A 21,224-nucleotide genomic window follows, 5' to 3' on the forward strand; every position below is an offset into this window, starting at 1 on the left:
GAACCCAGCCCCACCTCCTGCAAGCCCCACTCCTGACTTGGCGTTCAGCAGTGCCGCTCAAAGCAGACAGGGCCAGGCTTGGCACTCAGCTGGTGCAGCCCCATCCCCTATGAGCCTGGCACTGCTCGCAGGGGATGGGGACAGAGACGGGCTCGGCTGGCACAGCCTCATCCCCTGTGAGCAGCACTGGCAGCATGACTTGCAGGAGATTGGGCTGCACCAGCTGAGCGCTGAGCCCAGCCCCATCCCCAGCTCCTGTGAGTAGCACAGGGGATGGGGATGGGCTCAGCGCTTGGCTGGGGACACACCACTCACATGGTGATAGGGACGGAGATGGGCTCAATGCTTAGCTGGTACAGCGTCATCTCCTGCAAGTGGCACTGGAAGCTCCACTCACAGGGGACGGGGCTGTGCCAGCCAAGCACCAAGCCCAGCCGCAACTTATACACCATGCCTATGAAAATCCTTACCCTTCAAATCAGAAAGCCAGGAGTCAACCTATACACTGTAAAATACGGTATCTTAGAAAACCTTTAGAATTTTTAGAAAATCCCCCCCAAAAAATCAACCCCCACAAACTAAGATCCCATTTCCTCCCCACAGAGTCAAAGAGTAATTCAAACCCTGATTAAGATTTCCGTATCTTGGGAATCGTGTCTGGGTAATTTGGAAAAGAAGAATTCTGCATCTGAGAGATGAAGGAAGAGATTTCTTTCTTTTTTCTGGCAATCTGAAACTGCTTTCAAACATTTCGTTTCTGAAAGATCTCTTATTATGATGAAGATCTGTAGAATTTACTAATATGTAGCCCCAGAATCATACAGGCAACATATTACTGAACTTCCTGCTGTGTATGCCAATGAGCTCCTTGCGCAAAGGCCCAAATACCCATCTTTAATTTGCCCAAAGACAAATAGACTGATCCTGTTAAAAACCTTGTACCCCCACTGAATGTTGATAGTGTGGCACCTAGCCAAGGAGTGGCTTTTCAGTACTATGAACCCTCTAAATTCCCGGTGCTCAGCACAATTAAAAATGAGGATTAGGCTGAGCACAGTAAATCTTCAATCCATGAAAATACATGCTTACTTATAAGCATCAGTAGTCTCTCCAATGTCCAATATTTGGACATTCACCTTGTGCTGGTTACTGCAATATACCAAGAGTGACTAGGTATAGCCAAAGATTGTTAAATTTAACCAGTAAAGCCCTTGGCAGACATTAAAATAATGGCACAATTGAGATCTGAGGAATTCTATCCCATCCCTAACATTGCCATCGTCCTATGCCGAGTGTGCATGACAGGGTGCACAGTGTTTGGGATACGGCATAAAATTCCTCAGATCCCAATCCACAGGGTTCAGGTTAGAGGTACTCTCAAAACTGGGGAAGTCTGAGGTCAGGGTTGGGGCCAATAATCAGTGATTGTTGGCATCATGACTGGGACAGCTCTGGACAGTTTACAGAACCAGGGCTGCCCAGGTCCTTATGTTAACCATCAGCTGATGATCAGCATTGAGGTGTTGGAGCATGTCTCATGTTCCATTTATGATGCCATACAAACAGTCTACATTTTTCATGGAATATCTTTGTGGCTGGTTTGTCACTTTACAGCACCATACATTTTGAGAATGTGTGATGTTGCCATTTATGACACCGTAAGCAGGTTAGTGAGCCTGTGGTTTTGCAGGCTGGCTTAGGGTTACCATACATCTGGGTTTTCCCGGACATGTCCTCTTTTTGGCCCCCTGTCCTTGCGTCTGGGTGAGTTTTTAAAATGGGAGCAAATGTCCAGGTTTTTGCTCGTCCTCTGTTTTCCTGGGCACTAGCAGATTGGGACTGCTTGGGGCTGGGAACAGCAGGCAAGGTGACTGGCTACCAGGGGCACATGCTCTGCACACGGGACCTGGCAAACTCCCAAGTAAGGGACACAGAGTTTGTGCAGTGTGTGCATGTGTGGGAACTGGTAACCCTAGGCTGGCTCTGCTTCCCTAGAAGAAATTCAGCCAGTGCTTAATATATAAAACTCAGTCCTTACATCAAACAAACTAGCAAAAAAAGCCTTTGGCCATTTTCCAGGCAGCAAGAGGACCTTTTGACTGTGGCCCAGGACACTAGTGTAGCCCTTTCAGATAGCAAACTTATCAGGTTCTAGTTTACCTCCTGCCTGCAAACTGTGCTGCTCTCTACTCTCTCTTCTGGGATTTTAAGCTCCTAGAGGAATACTTCCTTATTACCTAAATACCCAAATGTGCCAATTTATGAAAAGAATTCATTAAAAATATTTAGGGGTGTTTGTCCTTCTTTTAGAAAAATAGTTTTTATAAAAATAATTCTGAAAGTCTTACTTTTGAATCAGTATCTGAAACTGAAATAATCTCTCATTCTAATCATCTACCTATCTGATACAATGCTGCAGCTTACATGACTTTCCTGCATAACTTGCTGAATAGGCATGTTTAGTTATGCCACTTGGAGCAATACAATGTTTGTTTTTATCATCCATAGATTTAAGGCAACCCAATATCAACAGCCTACAACTTACAAGTGAAATATAATCAGTCCTTATCTCACCTGAGACCTCAATATTATCCAATAAATGTTGATCCAGCTGCATTCTACTAATGTTTTCCTCTTCCCCAGAAGGCACTTCTGTGTTTTCCGGCCTGACTTTTTCTGCTGGCTTTTCATTGACCTTGAAGCCATCTGTAGCTACTTCAGTGGGTATGATTTCTGCACCAACAACCATAGCTGATACACTCTCATCCTCTGGAGTTTTAAGCTTTTTAGATCGAGATCTGGTATGCTGGAAGCTGTTATAAGAGATATTGCTGTCAGTGTAGAATGTCTGTCTTGAATAAGATAAAATGTCTACCAATATAAATGTCCTTTTCACCTGCTTAAAGTGGTAAAAAACTGACAATTTTTCATCTTTTTGTGCTGAGATAGTGTTTACAATTTATTAAGTGATAGATTAACAATTGATTGAATTTAACCTTCTAATCTTTTATCATGCTTCTTTAGAACAAGTTATTAAACTATAAAAACTAGAACCACTTCAGGTAACTCTTTCTTAACCAAGGTTTGAAATTAGTTATTTGGTAGAGTATTCTTCAGAATCTGAGAGAGACCAACCTCAATCATCAAAATAATCATGATAAAACTTGCTCAGGTGCCCCAAAATTGGGCTAATTTTTAAAGTAAACTAGACCTTTTGCCCAACTGACCTTGCATAACCATATATACCTTTTATAAAGAAAATTATCTGTAACAATTTTAACATTAGCACCTGAAAAAGGAAAATATTCTGACAAAAAAAGTTGTCCCCACATTTAGCTCCAATGGTTAGTGCCGTATTTTCTCACACTCTGGAATGTAAAATGCACTGTTTTTGAAAGGCAGAATGAAGAAAAAAATATTTTTCCAAAGTTATGGATAAATGGAGTAGGGATAGAGCTTAATCTTTTGCTGACTCACCCTCCCTTTCCTGCTTAACTAAAAGCTAAAACCCTGGCTGCTGCTAAAAGACTGGCTACACTGGCAGATCTATGATTTTGAAATGAGCTAGAGAGTCTCCAAGACACTGAAACAGGAGGAGAGAGACAAGGAGCAAAATTGCCCTAAGAAAGATTAGTTTGATTACTGGAACTTCAAAATCTTTAAAAAGGGGAAATGATCATGAACACCTATGGAGTGAAGAACAATCTGCTGTTAAGTCAACTGATTGCTTTAGCTGCCTGAATGGTAAGGTCATAGCTACTTAACTGTGCAGCAAGAATCAAAGCAGGGTGCTCCTATCTCTGGCAGAAAAACCAGCTTCTCCACTTCATACATACAACCCAATTTTGGGGGGTCAAATTTTAAGGGAAAAGGTTTGCAATGTATGTGAGAAAATATGGCAATATAGTTAATCTGTCAAGATAAAGTACAGCTTTCAGCTCAGCTTTTGCACAAAAGAGCAAAGTTGGAGCAAGGTTGCTGGCAATGTCGCCAAAGTCTTAATGGGTCAAAATCTGCATACCCAAAATAGAAAGGTAAGATCCCCAAACTGGCTCCCAAGTTCAATTGTGTTGTATAGTACAGTACTACTGTATGCTAGTTTAATATTTAGCTTCATCAGAAGTTTGGTTTAATACATTTCCAAACTAGGGATTCATAAAATGAAAAGTTCCCCCTATAGCAAATACAGTTTACAACAAAGGGCCATGCATTTTGTGTTTAAAAAGTCATAAACAACAGGGATAATTTGATAACCCTTTTTTCCAACCTTTTAAGGAGCTATATATTACCCTCCACCAATCCATATTCCTTGGAATTCCTTCTCTGTGGGGTCGCAATCCTAAAAATAATATTCTAGTACTGGAAATGCCAGCTAGCTATCATTGTGATATAATTCCTGAACCTACTACTTCCTACGCAATTGCCAAGACATTATAATCTACAGTGTGGCAGAATATCATATGAATGAGTATGAATTTGACCTGCAAACATGCACAAAGATTCCAGTAGCTGATACTTCTCTTAATCAACTCTATTGGAAAGTCATATTACTCCCAGAATCAAAATTATCACATTTTCCATCAACACCTTATACCAAAGTTGCCACCAAATGAACTTTTTTTTTTCCATTCTAAGGATATAAATCTACTTCTACTAGTATCAATTCTAGTAATTAGTAATGGAATGTGTTCACCACTTTGGCTAACTTAGCAAATTCAGCACATGCTCATGTAACAGAATTTGTAATATAATTATTATAATATCTATATCATCTCTATTTTTTATTAAAACTGATTACTCAAGTAAGGGTGGTATTGACAAGTACACCACAGCTGGCCCATGTGCAAACTTGCAGTAGTGACTAGCACCTACAGTGATGCAAGAATGGTTTCTGAAAAAACAAAAATTAATATATTTTGATTTCTATGTTTGCATAAAAATGTAGTTCTGAAGTGATAAATGCAGGTGGAGATTGGATTTGGTTTTATTTTTAAATATTGTACTGAAGTGAAGTGATCCACACAATAACAGGGTATCTTTATAAGATAAAAATATGAGACCTAAGAAGAAGGGAAGCAAAAAGTCTAAGCCAGGGGCAGGCAATTATTTCAGGCGGAGGGCCACTTATCAAGTTTTGACAAGCTGTTGAGGGCCACATGAGTAGTCCTGCCCTTTGACAGGTGTCCCGCCCCCTAGTCGCCATCTTGGGACCGGAACCCACCCCCTTAACCGCTGACCTTTGCCACCAGAAGTCCCTCCCCTTGCCCTTGGATGTACTCCTTTGGCGAAGAGTATTTGTCATCTTAGAGGGAAAAAACCAAACAAATTATATACTAAAAATCAAACATCCATAATACTACATTTTAATTTGATTTAAAAAATGTATTTTTGATCCGATTTGTGCGTTTGTGCTGTATATGTAGAAATGATTGCATAAAAGGTCAAAATGCAGTCTTACTTGTATACTGTATGGGGTGTGCATGGGTGTCAGTGAGTATGGGGGGGTGTGGGTAGGTATGTTATTGTGGGTATGGGAGCCAAGGGCTGCAGAGCAGCCAGTGGGTGGGTAGAAAGTGGGGAAACTGGTGGCAGGGGAGGCGGGTGTGTGGAAGTGAGTGCGTATGCAGGAGCGCGGGGCCTGTGGGGCCCTGAGTGGGGTGGCAGGAGCAAGGGGTGTGGCCTGGCAGAGGTCTATGGCAGGGTGCCCAACCTTTTTATACTGCAGACCTAAAAACTGTATAATTTACAGATTTAAATTTAATCTACATGTTTAAATTAAATTTTTATGAGAGGGTGAAGTTGTGAGAATGGATGGGATTGGGGCACCGGGAGACCCTGCAAGGGAGTGGGCTGCACAGGCAGTGGCTTAGGGGGATCCAGTTGAGGCTAATTGAGAAGAAGGGGCTCTGTTGCCTTTCCTAAGAGCAAGCAGCAGAGCTGCCTCCCCGTCCTCCGCCCCGGGCATTTCCCTGCCCATACCCCCCTGCTCCCAGCTGCGGATAGGGGTGGAGGGTCCTGCCCAGCTTGGGCAGCCCCAGACTGCGAGCAGCCCTGACCCCACATGCCCCGGACTTGCCCGTGCAGGCAAGCAGTGGCGACAGGGAACAAGCTGCTGTTCGGTGCAGGGGGAAAGCAGCCACTCCCCCTCCTGCCACCAGCACTCCCTGCAGCAGCTGCCCAGAACCCATGCAGGGCCGTCCTGCCTCTCTGCCACATCCCTGCCACCCATGGGGCAGCAGTGGCAATGGAGAGCAGGCACACACAGCCCTGCATGGGCTCCAAGTACATGCCGCAGGGAGTGCCAGCAGTGGGAGGGGCTGCTTTTCCCCTGTGCTCAACTGCAGTTTGTTCCTCACTGCCGCTGACAGCCTTGCTCCTGTGCTGGCTCCAGGCTCGGCCATGAGGCTGAGTGACAGCGGGGCACAAACTGCTGCTGGGGCGGATGAAAGCACCCTCCCCCCCACCGAGCAGTGTTTGCTGGGGGAGCTTGCAATATTCCCTAGGCAGGGTTGGGGCTGTGCAGTGGGAGCTTGCGGTCATCCCTGCCTGTGTGGTGGGGCTGGGAGTGAGTGAGTACGCGGCAGCTGGGCGGGAGCACAGGACCCATGCCAGTGCCCTGGGGCCAGCACCGGCAAGGCCCAGAGTAGACAGCAGGAGCACAGGGTCCCAGCTGGCTGGCGCTCTATGAAATCGAGCCAGCTCCCCTCCCTCCCTGCTGGTGCAGTGCAGCCTGGCTCCATAGACCCCTGCCAGCCCACACCCCACGCTCCTGCCACCCCGCTCTGGGCCCCGCCAGCACTGGCCCCTGGACAGTTCACATTAAGTGGCATCTGTTCTAAAAGACTCAAAAGAGGCCAAGGGTGAGCCTGGCAAAGAAAATGAACTTCTCACACATACAGAACAATCCTCTAGTTGAAGGATGAGGCTTTTGGGTGGAGCCATATGTGGAAACTTGTGAAGAGCTCCAACTCCTATGCAAACTGCAACCATGAGGAAAGGCCAATCTTAACCTTATGAATGTTGACAGATTAAGGGGTAGACAGGTAAGGAAACTGGCCCCAAAGTCCTGACTGAATATAAAATGGAGAGAAAATCCAATCCCTCACTGATTGAGTAGTACAGCAGTGGGGTTAAAGTTGGACTGGAAAGTGGAGACATGCAGCAGCTAAGGCAAGAGCACCCACTTGTGGAATGAAGTAGGCCTTAATTTACCTGAACCTGGGATTAGCACAAGGAGCAGGCTAAAATGGTCTAAAGGAGCAGCTTAGATTCAACAGAGGAGATCCAACCAATAGAATGCCTACAAGGTTGAACTCCAGAAAATGTAGTGAAGACTGGACTTCATTGTTGCAGTCTTGCTCCATGCCCAAACACTGGGATCTACTGCAAGGTGATTTGTCTGGGGACTAATTGACTGGGGGTGTTTAGATGCTTGCTTGGTAAGTGTGGCATAACTCTGTATACTTAAGTATTGTGTCTATGTAACAAACTGGTATGTCCCTACTGGATATATGACACAATTTTCTCTGTTATGTTTGTCTCAAGGATACGATTTTGATTCAGTTCCCTAACATGTCACTTTTTAAGAGAAGTATTTCACTTGAAAAGGAGGCTATTCACAGTTCAAGATGCACTTGCCAACAGATAATCAAAACGGAGCATCATCCTTCACTATTTAATGTTCATAAAATGATTTGAGGATGGAGAAAGACACAAGGTCTAAATATTATCCAGTTGTGTCCTCCTGTGACCAGCATGCCAACATTTTTTCAATCATATATCAAATTAATAATGAATCCAAAAATCAAGAGGAATCATGTTAATTATGAACAAAATAGAAGCATTTTATGCAGAGAAAACATTTTCCTGAACTATACAATTTGTATCATAAGACTGGATGACACTGCAGAAGCATTTAAAAAGTCAAATTTTGATATTTTAATGATAATCTGAAAAAATTGCCTTTCCAATTCTGCTAGTAGAGTCTGCACTAACGATTATACCCAATTACAATCTGTTGCTAACATGTAGCAAACATTACTTTTATAAGCAGCAGCACTTTAAAAGTCTGCCAGGTCCATGTCATGGACCCTCTTATGTTTTGGGGGTTTGCAGAATGTCATGAATGTTTTCCCCTGATTTATTTTTCTGATACAGTATGTGTGATCTCGTTAGAAAGCTCATATTATGCTGTATCCATTTATGTTATTGTTATCGCTGCATAGGTTATGTTATACTGCCTATGTATGCATTCATAATTTTGGAAATGGTTCATCCAGGGGACTGAGGAATGCACATTTACAATCAATTATTCTCTTTCCCACACACACAGACAGGAGTTGGGTCCCAAAGCACTACCTGTCTGTAATGAGGAAATCAACTCCTCTGAAGCAAAATCATCTGTGGTCCATCAGGCCAGAGGTATGCTAGGTAACCAGAGAGGCCAGAAATTTCTGAAGGATTCTGCTGACTCATCAGTATTAGAATAATGCTAATATGGGGGCTCCCTTGAAGGGATTTTAGGGTCTAGCTAGGATACAATCGGTGTCTTTGAACCTTGGGCTTTAGAGGAATCAATGATCCCAACTGCCAGGACCAGAAGAATCAGCAGGAAGGCTTGTCTCGAAGAATGCTGCCAGGTCTCTCAGGAGGGGCTAAACTGTAGCCAGGTAAGAAAGCTTTACTTGTTTTGCTTTTCTGTCTTCAAACCTGCGCTCTGTTTTACTAGTATAATTCTTTTATCCTATATAATAAATCCTTTTGTTGTTCTATCTCCTTACTGCTTACCTCTGGAAAGACGGATTTCTGGAAGAGTGATACTTCAGGCTACCCTTTCCATGGAAACAGGGGGGGGAGGGGGGTGGCGGGTATAATTTATTCCACAACCCAAATGGTGTCGCTGCCTGGGTTGGCTGAGAATCCCTCACTGCAACCGCAGGGTGTTGCATAAGAGCAGTGGAGCTGAAGCTTGCTGGGTTAAGGAGTTATCCCAGGGCAACCTCATCTGTTCCATGGCACATGTGGTAGCACCACAGGGAGAAACTCGGGGCTCTAGGGGGACCCCACAGATGGATTTATGAAAGTAAGTATCTTTCTCTCTAGAACATCCAACCTACAAGCTTATGAAGACTAAGTTTATTATAAGAGGACGTAAGCAGCTTCTGGGACTCTCCAGTAGCCCCATATGAATGCCACTTGTCAATCTACAGATAGCACTTAGACAACTACTGTCTTCAAGATGTCCTGGTTGGCAATGTTGGACAAAACCACCAATATATTGAAAATGTTAGTGAACAGAACCTAAATATTGCATTTGAAGAAATGCTCAGCTTTTCATGTGCATCAACTTCAATTATGCATTTTTGTTACATGCTGTAAAATGAATGCATTTTTCACTTAATACAATCACTATGAATTAAAAACTTGTTTGCCCCCAAGCTCATAGTTAAGTTATAAGAGGATACAAATTAACTGTGACTAGAATAAATGGACAGCTTAAGTGGAATGACAGAGAAAGCAGCATAGAAAAAGGTGGAGAAATACACAACGTATTTAAGTTTAATTAAATGGAGGATAAAGAATTCTGATTACCATTTGGGAGGGTTCTTTGTTTTCCTTTTTCTCTGCAACCAGGCCTTTACCTCAGATGTTGTTTCAGGAGTGGGCTTTGTATGATCAATGGTGTATAAATCCTTTCCTTGTTTCCACAGCTGATATCTGTCCGGTTGAAATTTCCTCACAAAGATATCCATGGATATTGTTACCATATCTTTCCTGCAGGTGCACTGGGGGAGAAAACAGAAATTTATATTACAATTCAAAAGCTGATAATGCTGTAGTTTGTTAGGAAAAAGCCCAACTGATGGAACCCTGGAGTTGAAAACAATTCCAAGTCCACTAGAAGTTCGATTACACAGAAGTTGTACCTCAAATCCACATGAATCTAAAAATAGATTTTTGTCAAGGAATAACTCACACATAATACAGAAATCACACTAGTTTCACTAACAGATGGACTCCTATTGTTTATGGGCAAAAGGCAAGCATCTTTTAAATCTACCATCTACTTCTGATATTATTAAGCAGGAGTTGTTGAACCTCGCACGCATAGACTGGATCATCCCTGAGTAGCTCCATTACTTTGCCTCGGAGGACAGCATTGAGTAACTGGCTCTTGTGCCCAAAGGGGTTTTTATATGGGATATTACATGGTTCCAGTCTATTGCCATGCCTTTTCAACACAAGTATAAGATCATTATGGAAAACAGAGAAGCACCACGTGGGATTTAGTCTTGCTGCTAGATCAATCTTTGTTCTCAAGCTTTTTCAAAATGGGGAATGAGGAGTAAGAGGGCAGCATGATAATATTTTTTAAGGAGAATTGAAAGAAGTTTTTATATTTTTTACATTATAAGAGACTGTGAAGATCATCTAGCTTGATCTCCTACATAATACAGGCCATGGTATTTCACCTAGTAATTCCTGAACCAAGGACTTTAACTTAGTTCGGTCATTGATACCAATTGCTTATGCTGATAAAGCTTGCACAAGTCTAGAAGGATTTGGATGGGAATATTTTAAACAAATTGAAATAAATAAATAGCAAGCAAGAGGATTCTTTTTTTGCTGGAAATAATTGAGATGCTAAAATATGATCTTCAAAGTAAATTTACTATACCTGAAGCTCCAAAAATCTTTATATTGGGAGATTGTAATAAGTGAATCAATATGCCCGCAGTACATAAACCATTCATACTAAGAGCAAGTTTATTGGCTAAAAAAAATTGATTCTCCAAAATTGAAAAGCAGTAAAATGCCTTAATGTTATATCCAATAAAACAATTTCATTGATCTGGGAAACCAGGCCATAAAGCAAATGTAACACTTTGGGTGAACAACAATTGCTAAAATAATTAGCAATGCGCAGCCTGACTTACTAGTCCTCTGTGATTAACTTTATCATGACTTTTTAACTGAGCTAGAGGCCTAATCATAGATGGAATGAAATTTGCTTGTGACTGACAGCTAAATTGGCACAGTATTAATGTTCTGCGTGCATATTCTTGTCTGCACTCTCCTCTATCCACCTACCACTTCTATCCAATCCTTCATTTCCTTGAAAATAATAAGCTGTATAATAGAAAAGAGAGATTAGAAATGTATTAAAATATCCAGTTTTCTTTCAATGCCTTAGACGTACACATACAAAAAACACTGAATAGGAAACAACTTCAAGCAGCAGCCAGAACTGCACAGAAATCAAACATTTAAGCCCTTATGGCAAACTGGCACAAATATGTGGAAAAAAAAAACCTTAATGACTAGTTTATAGGAATTCACCTCCTGCAAAGGAAAAGACTTTGCCATTACATTTAGTTTTGGGTAGAGTCAACCCAAGTCTAATCCAAGGGGTGGGGGGGATAGGGGAAGAAAGAGAAAATCTCTCACTGACCAGATCTCAGAACAAAGCATAGAGAATGTGCATTCTTTCATTACTTGAGGTTATGACTCAGGGATGTTATTTTCTCTCTACAGAAGATAATGCAATTCCTTGGGTCTTTTGAAGTCTTTTAGTGTGATACACATCATACTAATTTTTATGTCAAGCAAACAACTCCAGGAAAGATTTCTGAATTTACATTATGCTCGGCTACATTTTCCAATGGAAATGCTAATGCACTTTGAATCACAAAACAGGGTGGATTAGAATCACAGCAGCCCACTTTGTGATGCTCCAAAAGGAGGAGAAGAGAATGTTATGGGACTGGTTGCTACTAACACTGCATTATTCTACTATTATGAAATACCATCTTTATACCCAAATCCAAGACAAGTTTGAATTTAAGACACCCTCCCCTCCCCCCCACACACACACTGTGGCAGGGAAAGCAGTATCAGCAAGCAAGGGGTCAGACACTAACCCCTTGCTCCCCTGCCCTTTGTCTCCCATGGCAGTGCTGCCCCCTGCCACACACCCCCATGCCTGTGCCTGTCCCCTGACACATTCTCCCCTACCTGTGTGTGCCCCTCATTCCTTGCCTCCCCCAACCCTTGCCCCCCTACCGCCTGCCTCCCCCACTCCCTGCTCCCCACTTCAGCCCGACTCCCCCTGCCAACACCTGCTCTGCACTCCCTGCCCACTCCACCACCTTTTACCATCTGCTGCAGCTCTTCTCCCCTGGCACAGTCAGCACCAGTGCAGCCTCAGCCCAGGCTGGGAGAAGTGGTGGCAGCTCTCAACTGAGCCAGGCTGGGGCTGGTGGCACCACAACCAGAGAAGAAGATACGGGGGGACAGTGGATGGTGAGCAGACACAAAGAGCAAGGGGTGGGGATGGGGGAGGCTATAGGTCTCCACACCCCCACTCCACAGTCTCCCTCATGCACACCTGCCTACATGCTCCCACCCCCTATAAACGAGCCATTTCAGTCTGGGGCAGGTGAAGGCTCAGCTATGACTTCTGCTCTGAGCCTAGGACCAAAGGCAGGGCTGAGCTGCCACTCCACCAGGCAGTTACGCAGATCTAAGCCCAAGCTCCCCCACCCCTATGCTGACTGGTGAAAAAAACTATTTTCTTGGATTTGAATAAATATAGTAATAGCAGCTCTTACGTAGCACTTTTCATCAGTGCTATCAGTAAAGCAAATCATTTGACAAAGGTCTTTATCATTAGTCCCATTTTACAGAAAGTGAAACTCGGGTATGCATAAACTTTTCCCAGCAAGCCAGGGGCAGAGCTCGGATTGGGTGTCCTTGCCCTCGCACAGTATTCTGCTAAGACTCTACTTATTTCCCACATGCACCTACTTCTGTATGATGGCTTCCAAAGAAGCAAGATCACCAGTGCAACAGTAGAAAATTACAACTATACCTTACATACTGGAGGGAAGGAGCAGTTCATATTAAAAAAAGGATTTAATGGAGACTATTTTGAAAGGTTTCACATTTTTAATGGGTATTTTTCAATTTTAATTTCTTAAAACTACAAAATCATATCAATTAAAAATACATTTTTGAAGTTTGCCTTTTGAGTAAATTCCCCACTTCATTTTATTGGGCACTTCTGCAAAGCACCCAAATGCTTGTGCCAATATACTGTTCAAAATTGTGCCTTTTTGGTAAAACCAACAGACGAAGGAGAAAAATCAGAGTAGAAGAAAAAACAGTCCAAAAATTATGACCATTTCAGCACTGCTAAGGTGACACCCAGATGGTATTTGCTGCGTAGAAAAAACAATTGATTATTTCCTCTATGTAGAAGCACTGTAACAAAATGTATTCTTGTACAAAGCTTTGAACTTTGTATTCAAACTTCTCAGACAGTCACCAATCGATAACACCAAGTAGTTGCAGAAAAGCATGGAAGGTGCTTCTAGATACTATATAGGTACATAGACTGTCCACTGGAATACCCTTCATCATTAAGAACTAAATTCATTACATGAGAACAAGTGACACTAAGTTTTTCCCTCGTTTACATTTAAATCCCTTTGAATTCAAGTAAAGCTACTACATGGAGATGACAAATGGTTGCTTAAGGAACAGTTTAAGAGGATTAGTGTCTTCGCTGTTAGACATCAAGTCTTCCAGCATTTTGGAAAACAGCCAATATTAAGCTAGCATTGATTTATTGAAGAAGTAAGTCTATCAAGAGAAAAGCAGCCAATGATGGAATGACAATATTCTAAAAGAAGATTTGTAATAAATTATGTCTACATGATGCACAGAAATGTCCTTCTTCCAGTAATCCTTGAATATTTTATGCTGGGGTTGTAATACTATTTACAGAAAGCAATCAAGTATTATAATAGTACTGAGGGCGGGCCAGGAGGGCCAGGAGTGGGACTCCTGTAGGGGTAGGGCGTAGACACAGCGCAGGTCTACAAACAGCAGCTTGCAGAATGGTGTCTACGAGGAGTACTGCTAGGGCCTCTGCCCAGGGGGACAAGGCTACCAGGGGCAGGTCTGAGGCCTCCACCCAGACCGAGCCCATGGGGGAGCCGGTGTCCCCCTACCTCCTGGCCTGTGGGGTATCCCCAGCAGGGCCGGGGGGAGCAGAGATTGGGGGCCCCCACACCTGTCCAGCAGGTGCCCGTCTTAGGGCTCTGGAGGCGCAGGTGAGGGAGCTCCGGGAGGAGGTTAGCAGGCTGAGGGGGATCAGGGAGGCGGAGGATGAAATTGACAGTTATTTCCTTTCCCTGCAGGCCCAGGCACCCAAGGAAGAAGCACCCCGGGGAATACCCTCCACAGCAGAGTGGCAGACGGTCACAGCCAGGACCGGAGCGGCACGCAGCGAACCGGTACCAGCTTCTCCAGTCCGACTGGTGAACAGGTACGAGGCCCTGGCGACCCTGCAGGAGATGGAAGGGGAGGAGGACACCCTTGGGCAAGAAGAAACACCACGTTCTTCACACTCCAAACACATCAAGAGATCCACGATGACCCAGAGGAGGAGGCGACGAGTGCTCGTCATAGGAGACTCCATCCTGAGAGGTACAGAAGGACCCATCTGTCGCCAGGACCCCTTGGCACGAGAGGTATGCTGCCTCCCTGGAGCAAAGATTCGGGATGTGACGGAGGTAATCCAGGCCAGGATCAAGCCCACCGATTATTACCCCATGGTCCTAGTCCATGTGGGTACTAATGATGCGGCCAGGAGAACCCCCGATCACTTGATGGCGGACTACTGTGCTCTGGGCGGCGTGCTGAAGGAGTTCGGTGCACAGGTGGTTTTCTCTTCCATCCTACCAGTGACCAGACGAGGAAGACGGCAGGAGAACTGCATCAGAGAGACCAACTGGCGGCTTCGGCAGTGGTGTCTCGAGGCAGGCTTCGGCTTCCTGGACAATGACCCGCACATCACGACCAGGGACATGCTCAGCTGGGATGGGCTTCACCTGTCCCCCAAAGGTAAGCGTGCGTTTTCTTCTAGGTTGGCGGATCTTCTCTGGCGGGCTTTAAACTAGGTTCATCGGGGGGAGGGGAGTACGAGGGCAGGGGAAGCTGTGGACCACCAAGCCATGTGGTACCCACAAGGACAGCCCAGCCTGAAGAAGGAGAACATTGGGAACCTGAAAGCCATGGGGAGGCCAGCACAACAGAACAGGTAAGGAACAAGAAGGTAAGAAACAATGGGCCCCATGGGACTGGGAGCAGGGGGGCAGCAAAGGCACCAGTCGCAGGGCTCAAGTGCCTATATACTAATGCTAGGAGCATGGGGAACAAGCAGGATGAACTAGCGCTCCTGCTTGCACTAAACACCTATGACTTAGTGGGGCTAACAGCGACCTGGTGGGATTCATCCCATGACTGGGCGGTACATATTGAGAGCTATAGATTGTATAGAAAGGACAGGTCGGGGAAGAAAGGGGGGGGGGGGTTGCACTTTATGTCAGTGAGCAAAACACATCAACCCTCATCAAGACAGAATCCGAGGTTGAGGAAGTAGAAGGATTGTGGGTTAGGCTACATGGGGGGCAAGGAGAAAGGGATTTGGTGGTAGGGGTCTGTTACAGACCCCCACACCAAGGGGAAGAAATAGATGTGGGGCTCCTGAGGCAACTCTCGGAGACCATAAAAGCTAAAGAGGCAGTAGTCATGGGGGACCTAAACTACCCGGACATCTGCTGGGAGACGCAGACAGCAAGGTCCCATCGCTCACGCAGGTTTCTAACTTGTGTACAGGACCTCCACCTGACACAGGAGATGCATGGTCCCACTAGGGGGAATGCCATACTGGATCTGGTATTGGCAACAGGAGATGACATGATAGGGGACCTCCAGATCGGTAGCTATCTGGGAGACAGTGATCACCTTATAATAGAATTCAACATAAGACGGCGAGTGGGTAAGGTAACTAGTAGGGTAAAAGTGCTAGACTTTAGGAAAGCTGATCTCATTGCACTCAGGCGATTAGTCAAGGAAGCACTGCAGAGTAGGAGTTTTGATGGGATGGGTGCCCAAGAAGGGTGGCTGTGCCTTAAGGAAACGATCCTTTGGGCACAAAGCAAGACGATCCCCGAGCGAGGCAAAAGAGGGAAAGGGGCCAGGAGGCTTCCATGGCTGACCAGAGAAATCCAGGGCAGCCTAAGGGCCAAAAGGGGAGCACATAAAAAGTGGAAACAGGGTGAGATCACTAAAGATGAATATACCTCCTCTCCTCGTGCTTGTAGGGAGGCAGTTAGGCGGGCCAAAGCTACCATGGAGCTGAGGATGGCAACCCAAGTAAAGGACAACAAGAAATTGTTTTTTAGATATATAGGGAGTAAAAGGAAGGCCCAGGGAGGAATAGGACCGCTGCTAAATGGGCAGAAACAATTGGTGACAGACAGGGGGGACAAGGCTGAACTCCTCAACGAGTTCTTTGCCTCAGTGTTCCTAAGCGAGGGGCACGACAAGTCTCTCACTGGGGTTGTAGAGGCAGCAGCAAGGCGCCAGACTTCCATGTGTAGATCCTGAGGTGGTGCAGAGTCACTTGGAAGAACTGGATGCCTTTAAGTCGGCAGGCCCGGATGGGCTCCATCTGAGGGTGCTGAAGGCACTGGCCGACGTCATTGCAGAGCCACTGGCGGGAATATTCGAATGCTCGTGGCGCACGGGCCAAGTTCCAGAGGACTGGAAAAGGGCTAACGTGGTCCCCATTTTCAAAAAGGGGAGGAAGGAGGACCCGGGCAACTATAGGCCGGTCAGTCTCACCTCCATCCTTGGTAAAGTATTTGAAAAAATTATCAAGGCTCACATTTGTGAGAGCCGGGCAGGACAAATTATGCTGAGGGGAAACCAGCATGGGTTTGTGGCGGGCAGATCGTGCCTGACCAACCTAGTCTCTTTCTATGACCAGGTTACGAAACGCCTGGACACAGGAGGAGGGGTGGATGTCGTATACTTGGACTTCAGGAAGGTCTTCGATACGGTATCCCACCCCATACTGGTGAACAAGTTAAGAGGCTGTGATGTGGATGACTGCACAGTCCGGTGGGTGGCGAATTGGCTAGAGGGTCGCACCCAAAGAGTCGTGGTAGATGGGTCAGTCTCGACCTGGAAGGGTGTGGGCAGTGGGGTCCCGCAGGGTTCGGTCCTTGGAACGATACTCTTTAATGTCTTCATCAGCGACTTGGACGTGGGAGTGAAATGTACTCTGTCCAAGTTTGCAGATGACACAAAGCTATGGGGAGAAGTGGACACGCTGGAGGGCAGGGAACAGCTGCAGGCAGACCTGGATAGGCTGGACAAGTGGGCAGAAAACAACAGGATGCAGTTCAACAAGGAGAAATGCAAAGTGCTGCACCTAGGGAGGAAAAATGTCCAGCACACCTACAGCCTAGGGAATGACCTGCTGGGTGGCACAGAGGTGGAAAGGGATCTTGGAGTCCTAGTGGACTCCAAGTTGAACATGAGCCGGCAGTGTGACGAAGCCATCAGAAAAGCCAATGGCACTTTATCGTGCATCAGCAGATGCATGACAAATAGGTCCAGGGAGGTGATACTTCCCCTCTATAGGGCGTTGGTCAGACCGCAGTTGGAGTACTGCGTGCAATTCTGGGCGCTACACTTCAAGAAGGATGCGGATAACCTGGAGAGGGTACAGCGAAGGGCAACTCGTATGGTCAAGGGCCTGCAGACCAAGCCCTATGAGGAGAGACTAGAGAAACTGGACCTTTTCAGCCTCCGCAAGAGAAGGTTGAGAGGCGACCTTGTAGCTGCCTATAAGTTCATCACGGGGGCACAGAAGGGAATTGGTGAGGATTTATTCACCAAGGCGCCCCCGGGGGTTACAAGAAACAATGGCCACAAGCTAGTAGAGAGCAGATTTAGACTGGACATAAGGAAGAACTTCTTCACAGTTCGAGTGGCCAAGGTCTGGAACGGGCTCCCAAGGGAGGTGGTGCTCTCCCCTACCCTGGGGGTCTTCAAGAGGAGGTTAGACGAGTATCTAGCTGGGGTCATCTAGACCCAGCACTCTTTCCTGCTTATACAGGGGGTCGGACTTGATGATCTATTGAGGTCCCTTCCGACCCTAATATCTATGAATCTATGAATCTATGAATTCTACAGACAGTGAATGTTAAACATTTTAAATATATAAATTTCTGAAAGGAAGTAAAGGCTGATCATTATTTAAATAACAAACCAGCAGAATTTTAGCAGTATTTTCATCACTATCAACACACTAATTAGAAGTATTATCAGTAGATGGGAAATACTCAAGATTTAAGCTTCTAGGCATTAGGGGCTGGGAACTTTTGAAAGCCCTGCATTAGACAATGAATGCAGACAAATGCTGCACTTCTACTGATATTTATTTCCCCAAAATGTGCCAAGAAAGAAATATGTTGCTTTGAAAATAATCTGTAGGATTGGGGGGAATGAGGGGTTGGTTGTGTTTTCAAAAGTTTTCTTATTTCCCATTTGACTGATGTGTAGTTGACAGTTTATGGATTCCTGCTTTCAAGACAGAAAAGTCTGAGAGAACATCTCTTTTTGAGGTGAAACTGAATGACATTCTCCAGAAGAAACTTCCTGGGAAAGGAGCAGAATGACATTTAATTTGCTGCCAAAATACTTAAATTTTGAAGAAGGTATCTTCAAAGCTCAAAGAAATTTTAGAAAAATCTCAGTATATTTAGAAAGGCAAAATTGTTTTTATATGTAATCAAAGAATTACAAATTACTTGCCTGATAAACTGACAAAAAAAAATTTAAAACCTAGTATTTGGCCTATGCAAAATTAGTAGGATTGTAAGATTTCTCCAGTAGACAAGAAACATCACCACCTCCCAACTGGTACCCTCCTAACATTCTCAGAGGCAAATCCATGGCTCTGGTTTCTCAGGATTGAAATGTCTTGACAGAAAAGTGAAAGAAATTAATTTGCTGTCACCTGTAATTCTGTGAATAAGCTATTGTATTATTGGAAATTTATACTGAATATAGATATAAGAGCAGTTAATGCTGAGTGTGGTAAACACTGAAGTTTCTCTGGGAAAAAGGAATTCCTTACCCATATATAGCAAAATTGGCATGATGCTTAGAATTACAAGCAAAGACCACCATGGCAATCAAAATAATTATGGGACTAGAACTCCCTCATTATCCTTTGGTATTATTATTATTAGTTTTACTAGTATAAAGAAAACACAGCTTGAAGGGAAGTAATCCAAACAACATTTATTAGTAGCTGAAGGTGTTTGATAGCAGTGAATTAAAAGAAAACTGTTTCATCCATTTTAATTAATTGGTATAACAACATGTGAGACATATTTTCAATAAGAGAAAATTACTACTTGAAAGATTCTGGGTCAAAAGATATTTCTGTAACCTGGATGCCATTTTTTTAATAACTTGAAACAAAATGAATACTGGCAAAGACTGATTGTTTTGATTTTTTTGCTTGTCTACATTATACATACTTCTCCTGTTAGGCTGTAATTCAGGAAAGTAATAAAGTATATGTAAAGATAAGACACACTGGGCAAATTCCCACAAGCAGCAACATGCATTTCACCAGGAACAAACAGCAGTGGCACAACATGCCACTGCTACTTGTCCCTAGGGTATGCCTTTGCACGCACACTTTGGCACATGGCATGTTGCCCCAGGTGGGGTAGGGGAGGCTGAGGCCAGCACCTGGGCTGGCCCCAGAAGCCTTACATGTGGTCCTGGGGGCCTCTGGGGGCTGCAGCTGTGGCAAGCAGCAGGGAGCCTGGCCAGCAGCTGGAGTGTAGCTCCATCTGACCAGGCTCCAGTTTCAGACAGCACATGCTGCTTCCATGTGCGCCAACCTGCTTTTTCCTAGTGCAGGTTTTTATGATTCTGGGATCTCCCAGTGTCAAAAAACACCCCATGCTACAAACTAGCAGCACGTGCAGCATGTGGTGCCACATACCACATGTGCGCACTTGTCTGGATGTGCCCAACGGGTGCATGTACACATGCAGTTTACTGCAGCCTACACTAATTAGCTCTGCAGTAAAGCATCACCATCTACATATGTGCCGGTATTAGGGCTCGGTAAACTAACTAACTCCTCCATAAGATAGTACTGTCAAGGACAGTATTATCTTACAGCGGAGTTATTTACTGTGATCAAATGCTCGTGTAAATGGTGACCCTGGGTGGAAATTGCACCTGGTCAGCCCAGGCAGTAGGGGCCAAACCCCTGCCTGCTGCTTAGCCACACAGCTCCACACTTTCGGCACTCTCATACCCCAGCCAGCCCCTCCGCTGCCTGACGTCACTACCCAGAGCCCAGGGCTGACCCCCCAAACCTGCTGCCAGCCTGGGCTTGCTCTGCACCTGCTCAAAGTGCTGCTGTCCTGGGCACACGTGTAGATGTTATGCCCAGGTGCAGTGTACTCTGGCTTGAAGCGCTCCAGAGTTTATTGCTTTGCATTAACTGCATGTGAAGATGCACCCACTGAAGTCAATGGGATTATTCATATTCTTTGAATCAGACTTATGCTTACATACCTCCCTCAATAGAGGCCTTGGTTCCCAAGTCAGAAAATTCCTTAAGAATGTACATAATTTTAAGTATATGAGTACCTCCAACTTCTTCAAATGAACTACTTATATGCTTAATATCAGACATGGGCTTAAGTCCTGCATTGGGGACATAATTATTTATTTTTTTCACTTCCTTTTCATTGGTTGCTAGCTACTGAATGCACCTTTTGCCACCTATACAGACACCCATACCTGTAACTAAAAACTGACCCTAAAAAAGCATTTTACATATTTAAAAATAAGTACTGGATTTATTTGACTTACGGATTTGTCTGATACTCTACCACAAACATCAAATCCCTTCAGTAGAAAAATTGCTAGATTAGAAATTGAAATAAAAAAGATGTGTAGTACAGTACACTGCATTTTAACACACTGGAAATCAAATACTTGATCTATAACATTTTTATTTGCCTAGGAGGTGGATGATATTTCTCTGTTGTAATTCTAACATGATGATCTGTATTAAGAATTTTTTTTTTAGCACTTTGTACCTCTTGTCTTTCAATTAAAAGTAGCTTATAAAATATTTGCTAGAATGGAAATTTTGCCCATGCTTACATTAATATTCATTATACTTTACACAACAATATTAGAAGAATTAATATCGAGTCTCAACTAGCTGGAGGCTTTGGTACAGTCTTATACAGTGGCTATGTAGTAGCGTTTTCCAACAAGAGTAAGATATTTTCCTATTAAAATTTAATTCTTTTTATAGC

General features: G+C 44.4%; 1 protein-coding gene across 3 annotated transcripts in view; it reads right to left on the bottom strand.

Annotated features, from left to right (window-relative positions):
- KDM4C (lysine demethylase 4C) overlaps nt 1-21,224 on the bottom strand; it is a 490,147-nt gene that overhangs the window by 210,534 nt on the left and 258,389 nt on the right. For all 3 annotated transcript variants that reach the window (XM_006272325.4, XM_019478152.2, XM_059724744.1), the window contains exons 10-11: nt 9,592-9,785; nt 2,575-2,813 (exon numbers count right to left, since the gene is read on the bottom strand). In XM_006272325.4, coding sequence (XP_006272387.1) covers nt 2,575-2,813; nt 9,592-9,785 — 433 coding nt within the window. The remainder of the gene's footprint in view (nt 1-2,574; nt 2,814-9,591; nt 9,786-21,224) is intronic.

This window comes from Alligator mississippiensis, chromosome 3 (assembly GCF_030867095.1).
Source record: "Alligator mississippiensis isolate rAllMis1 chromosome 3, rAllMis1, whole genome shotgun sequence".
Taxonomy (NCBI): Eukaryota; Metazoa; Chordata; order Crocodylia; family Alligatoridae; genus Alligator; species Alligator mississippiensis.